Genomic DNA, 16,255 nt, shown 5'->3' with positions numbered 1-16,255 from the left:
CGAATGAATGCGCTCGCCACGAGCAAGAGAGAAAAAGAAGAGAAATGATCCGCGATGGCTTTGAGCGCTTGCAGCGCCGACGACGCACGACAAAGCAGCGCCGTCGCTGCTCATCGTCGCGGCAGCAGCTCCGTGTGGGACAGGTAATCGTCAATTACGATTCCTCGCAGAGTACAGTGACAACATTAGGACTGTGCTTGATCAATCCACCGCTGGATAGAGGCCTCCTCCACCCCACCCCACCCCACCCCTTGTTTTCGTCCTGGGGAGTGTGTTTGACCATACTGCGTCACGCTGGGCAGTGCCTCTCAGGAATTTGTGGAACATCGGAACCAACGTTGGTGCCAACGTTGGTTCCAGCCACGTGCCCGACGGTGGTCGAACATCGGGCACACCTCCTGGGCTGTCGGTGAAGGGGGGGGAGAGGGTAGGCCCAGGACGGGTTCGGACATCGTTTGCCTCTGGCGTTGGTCGCGAGCGGGCGTCGAACTCGGACCACCGAGGTCGTCGTGCGGCGTGCAAGCCGCCGCGCCGCCACGTTCCGGCAGCCACTGCAGTGCAGAGTGTTCATCTCAGACTAAGTCGGTGGTGCTCGATGTCTGCGTTGGCTCGTTCGTGCGACCGCCATCGCGACGTTCTCGGATTCGAATGCAGAAGGCGCCGATGACAAATCGATGGTCTCTTGGTGCATCCAGGGAGATTCCGTTCCCCTTATCGATTCTCGTCACGGATTCCCGCCGCCACGCGGTATGTGGACTCTAACGCATCGACCCGTCCCAGAGTTACAAGTTAACTGCAAAGCTGTTCAACGTCACTCGTCAAGACATTCTCGCCCCCCCCCCCCCCCCTGCTCAAGTGAGCATCCACGCAGTGGTGTTCATCCCCTCTTTACAACCCTGCTGAGCCACTAGCGGACATTCCACATTTCTATGACAGGGAATGACAATCGCTGTTGATTTCCCCCACAAAGTGTGGTACTCGTTTTAACCGCTCGGGAGGAATGATGGGCTGAGTCAACCTCCCTAACCAGGATTTGAACTCGCAAACCTTCCGATTGCAAGCCGACTCGCTCTACCGCTGAGGAAATTGGCCAGCTGTCGTGGCTGGCGATGTATGTTGCGCCGCAGTGCCACAGTGGCGAGGTGTTAACTACCTCGCCTGGTATACAGTAAGTCGTGGGTTCAATCCTGACCCTGACGCCTGCTGTATATTTGGAGTTTGCATGTTCTCCCTGTGATCGCGTGGATTTTTGTCCGGGTCCTGCAGTTTTTCCGTCACACATTTAGAATCAACGTCGGAGTTTTTGACTGCTATACATTTCCACGCGATGATGAGCTGCGGTCATTTGTGATAGCCAGGTCGCTTGGGCTTTACCTGGTAGAATCAAATAAATTGCGCAAATGTTTTAAATCTCACGGCCAGGAGGACGTGGACACAACTTCCGGACTGGATGTTGGCGTCTCTCTCGGCGCGACGAACGCCCGCCGCTGTTTGATGTGACGGCGAGCAGCGCCGCGGTCGACGCTCGCTCGCTCGCTTTCAAAAACCGCCACGTCCCACGCCGATCGAAGAGTTTTGTGGAATTTTATCGTTAATGAAAGAACATCTGGATTATTCATGCCTCCTAGATTTTAAAAAAAAGCAAACTAAATTAGATATGATCGGGGAGTTCCACAGCTGTATAAAACTTTGATCTCGTAAATTTACACCTAAACAAAAATTTATTTAAGATTTCCCCCCCCCCCCCCACCCCGTCCGCCTCCTTGAAAATGTTTTAGCGCGGGCGGCTAACACCCCCACTGTACGCTGATAATTTTAATACAGTGTGTGGCGTAATTACGCGAAATGATGATTTTTTTTTCTCTCGACTCGTGTAAGGCTGAGCTCATTTCACAGTCCATTTGATCTTGGACCATAGCCACAAGGCTCCTGCGAGCCTGAAAGAAGATTGCTTGAGTCCGCTGGCACTTGCGGAGGTTTTTATATATTTATATAAACGTGTGTCTATTCTTTTTTGTTCCAAATGAAGAACTCCAGGAGCTAAATTATACATCACGTTCACACCTTCACCGCGTCGCCCTGCGCTTCTGGTCGCGGTGCACACCTTAGAAACGTCACCGTTTCGTTGAAATGCGTGCCCGTGTAAACACGGGCTGTCCTGTGCGATGACTCCCATTTTATGTTATTGCGCCCGTGTTCAATCTTTTAAATATTCAGTAGCTATCTCGTGCTGTGTCTTGTACCTTGCTTAGCAGCGATTTGGCTAAATCATTGCTGCTGCGACTGCTGCTGTTCGTTACAATGCTTGCTGCTGCTTCTGTTGCTGCTGCTGCCGTTTCCAGCACGCAGCAGCAGGGGGCAGGGCGTGAACGTAGTTTTGGCATGGGGTTCGGGGACATTACCGTGGAAGCATCGGCCATTGACCGAGCACCGGTGCGGGAAGCAGCGGGGGGTGGTGGGGGGGCTTTTCAAGTGTCGGTGTCGTGGTTCACAATGGTGGAAACGGTCCGTCGCCTGGGCGGAAGCCACAAAAACACAACGTGGATACTTCCGCGGGGGGGGGAGGGGAGTCGATAGGAATCTGAGTGGGCGACACACCGCCCGCGTGGAAGTCCGTCGCACAAAGGGAAGCGCGCGATCTTCCTGGAGCATAATTTGCGTGCAATCGCCGAAATCCTCACCTGAGCTCTGCGATGGGGGGGGGGGGGGGGGGGGGGGGGAAAGAAAATTTGCGGGAGTTTTCTAAAAAAAAAAAAATCGAAAGTGGATTTATGGAATCGGCTTTGTTAACCCCCCACTTTCAATATTGCAAAGCAAGCCAATTTTCCGAAATGAAGGTGTGCATAAATCACACGGCTATTGAACTGTGTGTACTTAATTTACCATGCGTGAGAGAGCGGTAAATGAGCTGTGTGTACGCGGCGCTGCAGAGCAGCCCATCTTAATGAATCGGGATGGGTATGTTGATCCACGCCAAGTGCTGGGTTATTTTTTTTTTTCCTCCGGTCTCATTTTGTCGTAGCCGCGACGCGAGACGGCAGGCGCCACTTTTTCTCTCGACCGTTAAAATGAATGTCGTCCTAGCGGGCTCTCAAACGTTTGCGGCGGTGATCTCTCATCCTGACAACTCCAGAGCGTTCGTCGTGTTTGTCTGCCAGCGCCGACCAGACTGCGGCCCCAGGGATTCCTGGCCCCTCGCCGAAGTTTCGCGTTAAATCTGCTGAGGGGGGTTTCCATTCTTTACAATCCTGGCCAGCCATCTCCATCTTCAATTGGGTGCCCTCTGACCCCTTCCCCTGACAACCAATGCTCTGCTTAAAAGCCCTCGAGCACCCGAGCAAAGAAAGCACTCGAATTGGCCTCTCGCTTTTTATTCCACAAAATCCCAAACGAATCGTTGTTGTGTGTAGTAAAAAAGAAAACGCACACAAAAAATTCTGCCTGCGAGTGGATTGTAAAAGTGTATTTTATATTTTTGTTTCAGGCCATGGTCAGTGGGACATGCGGCTTGGATGAGCAGCTAATAACCGAGCGGCGAAATGAGTCTGCGAGCCCCGCGACACAACAAAGTGACGCCGCCCAGCGTAATGAGGCCCCAGGAATGGAGCATGAGAGGTGAGATTCCCACTGCAATCAGGACGCGTGCAATCGTCACTAACAAGGCAATGTAACCTCCGGCCAAAGCACGCTTAATTTCTTCAGACCATTGGGTAAATCATTATGAGAAGAAGAGAAAAAAACCGCACACAAACTCTCCGATTGCTTTTGCTTCTCATCTGCCGAGATTAAGGGTTTTCAGCAGTTAATTAAAGTGTGTTTTATACGCCGTACACATGTTTAATTTCGAGTGCCAAAATTATTTTTAGTTATGAAAGCAAGACTGCGCGGCGCGGTTAAAGTCTGCTCACCGAATCCGCTCCGCTGTGAGTGAATTCCCCATTAGTGTTCCCCCTGTATTTTATTGCTTTTTGCGACTCATTTTTCGGCGTGGTGCAGAGCGACTGTGTGTGTGTGTGGAAATGCCTCAAAAGGTTGGAACATTCTCCTGATCTAAATCCAAACAGCCCGGCAAGATTAAAAGGCTGCGATGGAGTGTCTTGAGAGCGCGTGAAATATACTGAATGCAAGAGCTTGCTAATTAGCTTTGTTGTATTGCGTTGTGCGTCTTCAATTATCGAGGTGGTTACTCTCCATCCCACTGAGCCGAGAGAAAACTCCGCTCTCTCTCTCTCCTGCATCTCGGCTCAACTCCTGATCCCCTCGCCCCCGCTCCTTCTCTTCGCTGCCAACCACAGCCTCGTGGCGTTTGAGGAGAACTACCAGGAAATGCGGGACTGGGCGCAAGATCTGCGCGCTGCCATGAGCAGGAGCCGGGCGGTGGAGACGAATGGGCAGCCGGTGGCCGGGCGGCTGGAGGTACGAGTTGGGGTCGGTGGCGCCGACAGCCAAATCCGATGGAGGTCGCGTCTCTGTGCTGCGTCGCAGCGTAACGTGCCCCCCCCCCCCCCTCCACGCCCTCCCCAAAAAACGAACGCCAGCCTAACGCGCACACACAACGGCTCAAAGCCACCGACTCACGCGGCAGAAGACGAGACCTCCAGCGAGGGCGGGTTCAAGGAAAAAAAAAATAGCAATTTAAATATTTGTGAGCTTTATGAAGGGTGATTAGAGAACAAAAAACAATGCAGTTCTTAATGAAAGGTGTTTTTTTTAATTTTCTGCTCGGATCGTTTTAGAAGGGGCCCCGGTACATAAATGCAGATAAATTCCCAAACCTCTCCCGGGGAGCGCCAGTCCAGTGACAATCTCATTTGTGCGCGATATTGCCTCAATTACCGGGGAGGAAAACTGTAGGGCAAGGTTTATGTTGCACAATTGCACATCTCTTCTTATATATATATACGTTCATATCAATACCTGCTGCTGTGTCATCTCGCCAAGATATGGCAGTCTTGTTTTCTCAATGAATATCATTCGTGTTTTTTTTTTTTTTAGCCATGACTTACCATATCATGCAGTATTCTCCAGGCCTACCTTCCCCCAGCCAACCGGGTTGCGGGAGAGGGGAAATATTTGATGGCGCTCAGCTCCGGACAGCTTCGGCTGGACATTGATCCCCCCTTGCTTTTTACCATCGCCTAAATGTAACAGAGAATGCTACATTTTTCGTCATTGTTTTTTGTTCCTTTGCTTTTCCTTAAAGCGCTACATTTTATTAAAACAAATACTTTAAAAGGTTGAAGACTTCAGCATTGCCGACCCGCACTGGCCAGAGTGGGGAAGTACCGTCAAATATTTCTGAGCAGCCCACAAAGGCGTGGGGAGGCAGTCATCCAGCAGTGGATTGACAGAGGCTGTACAAAGGTGGTGTAATGTACAGACCCCGAGTGCAGCAAGGGTAGTGTGACCTCGTAACAAAAAACCTTTAAGCGTTCGAGAGTCGATGTGTATCCCCTTGTGGATGTTGTATGCAAATTGATTCAAATAACACGTAGGCTTTGGCGACCAATATCATCCATAATACAGGGTTTTTTGGGTTAGATCGCGTAAATATATAAATGTGTCATTAAACCCGCCACCACCGGACACAGCCTATTAGTAAGGTTTGTCACGTAAATGTAACACGCCAATTTCTTACTAGTACAGCACACCGGTGTGCTGGAGAGCAAAGCCGCAATATTTACAATCTTGAGTACGACGTTACTGGCGAAACATGATATTCGATTTGTAAATGTTGTAATTGGCTGTGTCGGGTGGTGGCTGGTTTAACGACACATATTTACGCGATATAACCCAACAAAACCTGTATTATGGACGATTTAAATAAACCTCTGCAGCCACTGGAGGCGCTACCATTCACCACAGCAAAGTAAAGAACATTTCTATATTTTTAAATGGAAGCGCTGTACTTGGACATTGCGATGGTCGGGTCAAGGTGCCATCTTTGTGAGCCTTCTGAACCCCAGCGCCGGTCCCTGCCCCACCAAACATTTGAGCCACCACTGCTTGCTTCATTTCCTGATTGCTGCATTGGGTTTTTACTTTCCGATGTTTTTCGCCAATTATTGATGAGTGTTTATTATGGACGTGGGAGGAAACCGGAGCGACCGGAGAAAACCTAGGCACACGAGGGGGCGACACTCTCTCCCCCGTACAGATTGAAACGGATGGGAATTAGTCCACTTTGTTGTGCCGCCATCACCTGGCAAGCCAGAGTTTGGCACTTCGATGCCCGCTGAAAAGGCTTTTCACTGCGAGCCCTCGCTGCGTTCGCAGCGCTGAGTTGCACGCAGACACGTGCAACATAGCCACCACCGCCCGGGTGCCTGGGGCTGCTGCCCCATTCGTCCGGCATTTGCCATGGCGCCGATCGCCACCCTGGGTTATGGACGATTCATCAGTTTGCGCGGTGAGAAATCGGCATGGCGCTCAGCCTGCTTTTGTTGCCTCTCACCCCCCACACCCCGAACGCCCGATGGAGAAGCCGCGTGGCTGAACAGTGGAGACGTAGCGGCCGAATCGGAGAGCTGATTTAAAATGCCCCGAGAGATGCGCAGCAAGAAGCGCGTTTACACGTCAGGTGAGCGGCGGCTGCGGCGGCGGCGCCGTGATGACTTCATAGCGCTCGCGACGCTCGCAACGCTGCCTGTGGCAGATGCGCGGGCACGGTCGTAGACGATAATTTATTTCCCATCTGCCGTGCACGTATTGCGCGACTTGCGCGCGTGTGTTTATTGTGGCGTTGCGTCGCGGGGTTTCCGACCGCCACCCAGCCCACACCCCCCTCCTCGCGCTGAAGCGGCAAGCGTACCCCGTCCTGAGCAGCGTCGTGTAACGAGCGCGCTCGAGGACGTTTGTCACTCATTATGGAACGTTCTGTGAGCGGGTTCTTTTTTATTTTTTTAACGCTACTCTAACCAAGGCTTCTACATTAAAAGGGGGCGTTCACCTGTGATTCCAAATAGAAAATATCATCACAAAGGTTAATATCTACGTATAAAACTACAAGTGGCCCTACGCACACAAGGCAAGTTATCGTCGACTTCCTTTAAATGAATTACATTTTTTTTTTCTTTCAAAAATTCATTTTTTGAGCAGTCGGCAAAATATATATATATATACGGTTTTGCATCGGGAAATGGGATTGTGTTAAGAACGAATGTGGTCAAAATGGAAACTGAAAGAGACACTGCGATGCCAACCGGCAGCGGGCACACGGGAACGAAGCGGGCTACTCCGGCTTGCTCCGGAATTGGAGCGCTCTTAGTTTGAGAAGTGTGTGGAGCCGCGGTCGCATGCACGCACAGCCATTTGCACGCACGCACGCACAGCCATTTGCACGCACGCACGGCCGTGCATATGCACGGCGCTTGGCCCTCTGTGACTTGTGCGATGGAAAGTGAATGGACTGCTGGAATATATTTTTAAAGCCCGTGGTACCAGCGTTTGCCAGTGGTTGGGCCTCTTCAATGACACTGCCAGCCAGCCTCTAAATTACATCTAACTGCTAATTGCCAGTGATTTCTTTTTTGTTGAGCTTCCCGAAATGAATGCATTTTACTTTTTGCAGGAACAGGGCTGTAGATTTTTATTTTTATTTGCGAGATAAAAAAAAAACATGGTAGTGGAATAGGATCTGATACGGTCAAACAAACAGTGCTGTCACCATGATTGCTATCATTATTTGTTGGCATCGTTAATTTGCCAGGAACAAAATCGCACAAGAACACAGGTATTAACAAAAAAATTGCAGTTCCTTTATTTAAGAGGTAAAATTTATTTCAGTTGCTGTCTTTGTGAATATTAAAATGCTGGTATCGTAATCTGCCTGTCTTATGGGCATGAATAGAGCTCTAAATATACAGCTGTATTTATAGGGTTAATACCGCTATACTTTTGAGATACCTGTGGTAATGTTCACATTATAAATAGCTGCAATATCACATTAGATCTCCCTTGATAATGTGGTTTATGAATCCTCGTCGTCGAAGTGTCTGCTCATGAAAAACGATTGCAAATATGGTGCACGTGTAACTGTTTCATTTAAAATTAGAGCATATTAACGTTTTAAAAGACCCTAGAGCAGTCATTATTATGGTTTTAAATATAACATTATCTTAAGCAGGTTAAAGGTAGCACTGTACATGTGGTGGAGCGGTGGCAGCGTGGTTAGTGCACAGTGCTATGAACTGGGCGACCCGAGTTTGATCCCTGGCCACAACTTGAATCGCAACACTCATCGCAACACTCATTGCAACACTCATCGAAACACTCATTGCAACACTCATCGCAACTAGCATTGGTGGCGAGTGACATCAGAAGTGGTCCTTCCTTCTCCCCTTCACGAAGCCGTGCTGACCGACGTGATGAAGTACGGCGAAATGAAATCCCCGTGACCACTGGCGGAGCCAGTTGGGTGGGGGGGGGGGGGGCACGTGCCCTCCCCAATGATCCGATCGAGATCCCTAAATGCTATTGTATCATTGGGGTTTATTAGTAATAAATTGGAATTTTGCGACCCCCACTGCCACTGTGTAGCATATTATTACGTGCCAGGGACTCTGAGATGATAGGACAATAGTTTGAGTCCATAATTGGCAATAAGTAATGGCAAAGCAGTTATAAGTTACTCAGAATTGTGCGCAGTTGCGTAGACAGTACACGACTACCCTGAAGGCAAACACCTTCAGCGAGCGCGATGCCGATCACACCACCCGGTTCGAATTCGACCCTCGATCGATGGCTGCGCCATTGCCGCGCTCGCGTCCAATAAAAAGCAAGGGACAAGTCCTTACTTACTAACAACTCCTATAATTTTTCATTGCTGGAGGGGTTGCCCCCCCTTCCTGAAAATCTTGGCTCCACCATTGCCCATGACTGAAATCACCTAAGGGGGGAGAGGGGGGGGAGAGGCCTTCGTCCATTGCCGACACAATAACGCTCCATAGTAATTATCCCGAATCCTCGCGGTGGAATGAAACCGCACGTGCACGCTCATTGAAACCGTGCCCTCAATTCGTGAAGCAGCGCGGTTGGGTGGGGAGCGGCGTTCCTGATCGGTTTGTGCGCTTGGTGATCGCGCGGCGCACCTCCTCCAGAAGGGAAATGTGCGGGCGCGAGCGGCGGCGGCGGCGTTCGCCCGACATCGCGCGAACAAACGACCTTCCTGAATATTTCAATGGCCCCCTTCCGTGCGCCGACGCTGGGGAACCCGTGTTCACCGCGCCGCGTCCGTCAAAACGGCACCGCCGGTGGGAGGGGGAAGATGGGGTGGGGGGTGGTGACCGCAGTAGCACTGCTGCTCATGGAATTGGAAGACAAAATCCTGTCATCCTTAATTGCGACAAAACATGTGGACGATTCCTCAAAGGCTCGACACAAAAATGTTTCCCGATGCTTTTTGTTGCTGGCTGCGTGGCGTTTTGGCCTGAGTGGGTATCTGCTCACCAGCTGTGGTAAAAATAATTCGGTGCTCACTGCCCACTATCGCATGGTTCAGAAACATAGCCGTTCACAGAAAGTACGCAACAAAAATTTAAAATTGTGCAGAGAAACATGTAGAAAGACACTTTGAATTCCGCTGGATTAGAGACCGGTACTCAGGTTGGTGACAGCGCTCGGACCGTGTAGATGTGGCCTTGGGCAGGACACGTTTACAAGAAGGGATGAGGGCCGATGGTCAAGAATCTTGACGGAGCGGCAGCCACGGAACGGAACGTGGCCGGTTTTCCGTACACCGAGGAGATAGAGCTACGGAATCAGCTCGCTTGCGGACACAGGGTTGATTGTTAGTTTGCAGCATCGTGAGAGATGGCCGGCAGATTTGGGGAGGCGTTATCCAGCAGTCGATTGAACGTGACTGATGACGACGACGTACGATGATGATGATCGATGGCTGGTAGAGTATCCTTGGCCCAGGAGGTTAAGATTTTGGTTTTGTTCGACCGCATGAGTTGCGTGTCTCACGGCGTCCATCCCGCGTCTTGCCACCGAGTGAGTTGTGCAACCCTTGCCTCATCATTTACGGGCGATCTCTGACACCGTTTGACACCTGGCCTGGCCACGGTAAATATCCAAAAGGTCAATTTTGTGTCGGGGATTGTGCGGTAGTAATGGCGTAATCGATCCCGAGTGCCCACGCGCGCCGCTCCTCCACCGCCATCGCATCTGAAATCTAATAAACGCAGGCTAAATGTTTCATGCAGAAGAAGTGAAATGTTGTTAGTACCACGTGGGATTTTTTTTTTATGACCGTATATTTTAAAAGTTGAACTTTAATACGAAAAAAAATGTTGGATCGTCTGATGGCATTTATTTTTATTGCAATTTTTTTCCTCTCGCCAATATTTTATGCATGAGGGCCGTCATTATTACACGCTGAATCTTTGATTTAACACACAATTTAAGACGTTTTAAAATTTAAATGAACGCAAGACGAGGAGCAGCCCAAGCTTCGGTAATTTAAGATTGTAATTGTGGGGAGAACAGAACGTGCGGCTGCGTCGTTACACGCAGATAAGGAATCGAGGCTCGCGCCGGAGTGAAATATAAATAGCGTCGTTTTGGTCAAGTAGGGGGGAGCGGTACTTGACAGTTCTCACTGCCGGGCTTGGGCTGCGGGGCAACTATTGCGGGGTGGTAGCTATTGTGGAGTGACTACCGTGGGTTTTGTTTGCAATTCATTTTCAAGCTTCTCGCATGGCCGACCCGCGGATTAACAAATCCCAATTCCACGCCGTTATTGACTTTGTATATGGTAATGCAGAGACGCTCGCTCGTGTAATGCACTGGCTGTGTTTCCCGACTATACATTATTTAACGAGTTGGTCCCTACGCATTTGTACGTGAAATCGGAACATGCAGTGTGTGTGTGTGTGTGTACATATACGAGACGTTAGCCTTTTGTTAATCCGCTTTTGGAAGGCCTCCCCATTGCCGGCTGCCATGGGGGTTGTTTGACCATACTTCACCACGCTGGTCAGTGTGGAGTTGGTGAAAGGCAGTTACAGTGTTGTTGTTATAAGTGGGTGAAGCCCATTGAGAGTCAATAGCCTAGCCATGGTATGGTTTTGAGACATCGGTCACCTTACACACGGGGCTATTGTAAATGGCAATGTGGATAAACAGCTGCCGAGACCAAAAGGCTGATTTATGGAGTCAGAGGTCAAATGCATTCATAATGTGGACCTAATTCACATACACTACATGTCACGAACTTTCAACTGACATCTCCTTTGAAATTGATGGGGCGGCCATGTAGGACAAACACAAATACATACATACAGATTAGCTGCTTACATAGCCGATATAAATATGCTCATGAATAAATGAAGACTGTAGGTACGTATGTACCTGGGCATGTGTGTTGCCGTGGCGATGGACCGTAATACATCAGGATCTGCTCAGACGGGGACCGGCACTGCTCGGGATTCTAACGGCATTTATCCCCACGCACTTCTGTTTCCAGACCTACTCGCAAACACTAACGATCTCGCGCACGCACGTACACACGCACACGCACGTACACACGCACACGCACGTACACACGCACACGCACGTACACACACACGTACACACACACGTACACACGCACGTACACACGCACGTACACACGCACACGCATGTACACACGCACACGTGAAGGACCTTGTGCATAGGCACAGTGGTTTGCACACTGCGCTCTGAATCTGGCGACCAGAGTTTGATTCCTGGGCATGGCTAGCACCAACGGCAAGTGGCATCTGAATCGGTCCTGGCTTGCCTTCTGTTCACCAAAATAATTATCTGACTGGCGTGAAGTACGATCAAACAACCCTCAAGACTAACATGGCATTGGGAGGCCTTCATCCAGCAGCGGAGTGACACATGGCTGCTGAAATACACCAGTATCATCACGATCATATCTCGACCGCACTAAACGTTTGCCAGCACGAGCTCAGAACAAAAGCCAGACGGGGGTGTTTTGAAATTCAAAATCAAATTCCAATCCAGCTAGCCATGAGGCTGATGTTGAAACCTGGCGTTACCGAACACTCCGCGAATCGTCATGCAGGTGCATCGACGGTGTGGGTCGTGGGGCCTACTGGTATAACGACCGTGTGCCTGCGCCCACGTTCGTCGCATCTGTCTCGTAATATTTCGAGCGCCGGCCCGTGGCGCCGCGTGCGCTGCTCCTCTGCCAGAGAGAGGCTGTCGCGCGACGTCTGACGTCCGCGGGAGAGGAGGCGCATTGCCCCCTCCTCCTTTGATCGTTAGCCTGGGGCACGCCAACCCGAACGGCTTCGGTGATTGAATCGGCAAACATGGAGCCGCCGAGCCGGGAGTTTTATTTTTGCAACATTTCCCAGCCCACGGACACAGCGCGCTGCGGATCACTGCTCCGCTCTCACTCAAAAGTGTTCGAGTGACGCAACGTTGTGAACGAGTCCACCGCAGTAAGTAATTTGCCCGGTCGTGTGCGGCGGCGTAAAGTGTGGGTACTTCCCGCTCTTCCAAAAAATGTCTGGCCCATTGTGGAAGAGTAGGCCAAAATACACACTTGTGGTGAAGGCCCTTCCGCCATAAGCGGTGTGATGAGCGGTATATTTGCAGGGCTGCACCTTTAGCTATGAATGTCATTGCCTCTCGGCTCGTGTGGGAGGGTCTCGAGTCTGGGGTCAGAGGAGAGACCTCCGCTCTCCGTACTCCCTTAAACACAGGCCCAGTTGACATCGGAAAGTATCAAGAGTGAATATAGATAATTGTGGAAATGCTGGGTTGCCCGAGAAGGAAGAGCTGTACAGCTCTGAACCTTCTGAACTTCAGAATATTTAAGTGGCAAATAAGGAGTTTGTGTACTTTACATAATGCAGGAGGCTGTGAGTCAGAGGTCGAGAGGCTTCCCCTCCCCCCCATGATGCTCTTGCAGGCCCGACGCCGATTTTTGCCGGTGGTGTTTGACTGTCCTCGAGGGCGGAACACCGTGTTCTCGTTTCAAGGTCGGGTCACGAGTCCGGGTGGGGAGTCTGCCTCTTTGACCACCGTTCTCTTCACGGCTGACAGTGAGGCATGATGCGATGGGGGAAGCTTGGCATTGTGGCCAGGCAAGACCGATCCATCTTGCTCTCATGCCCAGCCCGGCCCGGCATGGCACGGCACGGCGCGGGGTGGGCAGGCGGGCGGCACGCGTGAGAAATCTCTCAATCGGTGGCCGAGTGGAGAGGCGAAGCCTCACTTCACCGATCATCACCAACAAGAGAGATACCATTAAGGTTTGAATTTAATTTGGCTCAAAATTGTTTTCCTGTGTCTGCGAGCATCTTGAAAAGAACAAGTAGCGTGCAGCCTGCCTGCTAGATTTCAATTTGTGTGCAGCTAATACATTTATTTACAAATTAATTAGTCAATGCAAGTAATTGATTGCCAAGACGAAGCACTTGGCTGCTTGTATTTTCCTAGAAGTGGAATAACGTCATTGGCTGCAGAGGGGGCAGTGCGGCAAAAATCTATTGTGCTGTACTTCTACGCTTCCATATCTTCGCGCCACACCTTCGCCAACCCGCACTGTCTAGCGTGGCGAATTACGGCCCAACAACCCCCTGTAGATGGACAGGAATTCGTCGAAGCGATTGACCACTCGGCTGAAACACCGAGCAACTTGTGGTGTTCTGGGCGCTGTGTAGCCGCTGCTGCTGCTGCCGTGAGCACATTGCTGTAGCCAATTGGAGGAGCCTCTTACCATATCCTGAACCCTGACCCTATCCATCACGTTTTCTCCTCATGCATGGCTCCATTGCAACTGTTTAGCTCGCATCGAGCGAGGCCCCAAAACCAACCCCCGGATTGGTGGTGGCACGCCTCGCCTCGCCGCTGCCACGGCTGCGCTAATTCCCCGGTATTTCTGCGCGTTAACAAAGGCGCGGCGCTGCTGCTGCTGCTGTGTGCACACTCACGTCCGCGCTCCCTCCTCCCCCCAGGGGCAGCCGGCGCCGGGGGCTGTGCGCGATTGATTTCTGCTCGTTCCTGTATGCCTGCATCTCCCAGGCAACCTGCTTCCTTCAAGCCCCAGATTACATCAGAGAGGCAATTCCACTGCCCTCTTTTCTGTCTTTCTCTCTTTTTTATTTTCTTTTCCCTCCCCTTGTTTCTTCCGCCGGTCCCTTCTTGCCATTCTCCCCTTCCTTCCTTTCATTTTGAAAGTGATTTTTTTTCTCTCTCTCTCGTGGCTGAACTGCTGGGTTTAGATAGCAGCCTCTGGCTGGAGCTGATCTCTCCAGAAATATCTCGGATAATGAGATCCAGCTGGGAAAGCTGGCAGCTCGAATATTCGTGCAAAACTGTCCGTGTGTTTTATGGCTTTTGGGGCTGCACATCTTCAATTTGTTGCGCCAACGATGCGCGGGGGGTTCCTTTAGGAGAAGCGAGGCGGCTCGCTCCGCGGCGTTTGGTGCGCGAAATGCTACGACCTCGAGCAAGGCGGCGTCCACGCATCGCGGCGGGGTTGTCACTTTCGCACGATCGGGTCCATCCGAGCGGATGTTCACTCGTCGCGTGGGGGCTTGTCGTTGGCCTTGTCTACGAGCGCCGGCAGTCGGAGAGCGCGTTGATTATGGAGCATTAAACGGCAGCTACGAGCTAGCTGGCGCTTGTCAATTGGATTTCCATCGCAGATACTCGTGACATTAAAGCTCGTGCGTAGCGCCATCGTCGCACGCGTAAGGGCATTCGCAATGACCGCGCAGCATTTGTTTGTTTTATTTCCCCCCATTGTTGGTGGCATTTTTTTTTTGGATGAGTTTTGCATTAATTCTGCTCGTTTTCTGTTTAATTTAACAAGCCGAACATTCGGATGGTGTAACTTTTTATCCTGTTCCCCCACACCTTTGTGACCCGTAGCCCGGGGATGTGTATATCATAAAATCCAGCGCGGTGACGTGGTGATCACTGCTGAAATATTTAAGCGCACACGGTGGCGGCTGCTGCTGCTGCGAGTTTTTTTGTCTTATCAAGAAGTGTCGAGACACGCTTGGCACTTGGTGTCGCACATAATCACTTTGCCGTTTCATTACGCGCAGGACAAAACATTTTACAAAACTCGTAAAAATCGTCAAAATTAAACGAGAATATAAATTGAACAGAATACAAATTTAAGCGGTCAGTCTGAGTGGGGTTCCCCCCACAACAGGGTTCATGTTGTGAATGTAAAGCACTGTGTTCTGTGACGGTAGCTTTGAATGAGCAGCCCCCCCCCCCCCCCCCCAGGTAGCCCCTGGGGGTTTTTCCTGGACACAGTCGCGACGCGGCCGTTCGAGCAGCGCCTCGAAATTGTCGCCTCGAGGGGACTTTGACGGCCTCTCCCCTCCCCGCCGGCTCGTGCCACTGCCGGCGAGCCGTGTCACAGTGTGGATGCGTGCCAATGCAATCAGGATAGTTGATTTTACCCCCGGCTCCTCCCCGCGGTGTGGGTGGCGTGGTAGATATGGGTGGCGTGGTTTGGGTTGGTGTGGGTGGGGTGGTGTAGGTGGTTTGGTGTGGGTGGGGTGGTGTGGGTGGTGTGGGTGGGGTGGTGGGAGTGGTGTGGGTGGTGGGGGTGGTGGGGGTGGGGTGGTCTGGGTGGGGTGGTGTGGGTGGGGTGGCGTGGTTTGGGTTGGTGTGGGTGGTGTGGCTGGGTTTGTGTGGGTGGGGTGGTGTGGGTGGGGTGGTGTAGGTGGGGGTGGTTTGATTTGGGTGGGGTGGTGTAGGTGGGTTGGTGTGGATGGGCTGGGGTGGTGTGGGTGGGGTGGTGTGGGTGGGTTGGGTTGGTGTGGGTGGGTGGGTGGGGTGGTGTGGGTGGGGTGGTGTAGGTGGGGGTGGTTTGGGTTGGTTTGGGTGGGGTGGTGTGGGGTGGTTTGGGTTAGTGTGGGTGGGGTGGTGTAGGTGGGTTGGTGTGGGGTGGGGTGGGTTGGTGTGGGTGGGGTGGGTTGGTGTGGTGTGGGTGGGGTGGTGTGGGTGAGGTGGTGTGGGTGGGTGGTAAACATGGCTGGGAATGCTCAGAAGCGGGCGACTGCTGAATATTGAGTGTCGGCTCGTGCACCGACACTCAATATTTGTTGGTTAAGTTTGAGAAATGGCCCGTGGCACATTGTTTAATTGGTAGGCCCGTCATTTAGCTTCTTGCGTGCGATGGAATCTTCTGAGGAGCGTTGTTAAAGTTTTTGAGGAATGGGAATTGAATGAACGCACAACCCTGGGAAAATGAACCAAACTAAAATCCAATTACAATTAGATAAATGCCTCT

At 51.4% G+C, this 16,255-nt stretch overlaps 1 protein-coding gene across 1 annotated transcript in view; it reads left to right on the top strand.

The window, feature by feature from the left end:
- Nucleotides 1-16,255, top strand: part of LOC133352549 (uncharacterized) — a 49,126-nt gene that overhangs the window by 5,591 nt on the left and 27,280 nt on the right. Inside the window, exons 6-7 of the mRNA XM_061568260.1 lie at nt 3,485-3,615; nt 4,296-4,416. Of these exons, the coding sequence (XP_061424244.1) occupies nt 3,485-3,615; nt 4,296-4,416 (252 nt within the window). The remainder of the gene's footprint in view (nt 1-3,484; nt 3,616-4,295; nt 4,417-16,255) is intronic.

Source organism: Lethenteron reissneri, chromosome 41, assembly GCF_015708825.2.
Source record: "Lethenteron reissneri isolate LAM-NWPU_2019-01 chromosome 41, ASM1570882v1, whole genome shotgun sequence".
Classification (NCBI taxonomy): domain Eukaryota; kingdom Metazoa; phylum Chordata; class Hyperoartia; order Petromyzontiformes; family Petromyzontidae; genus Lethenteron; species Lethenteron reissneri.
The sequence above is the reverse complement of the archived record's forward strand: the minus strand, read 5'-3'. Positions and strand labels throughout refer to the sequence as shown.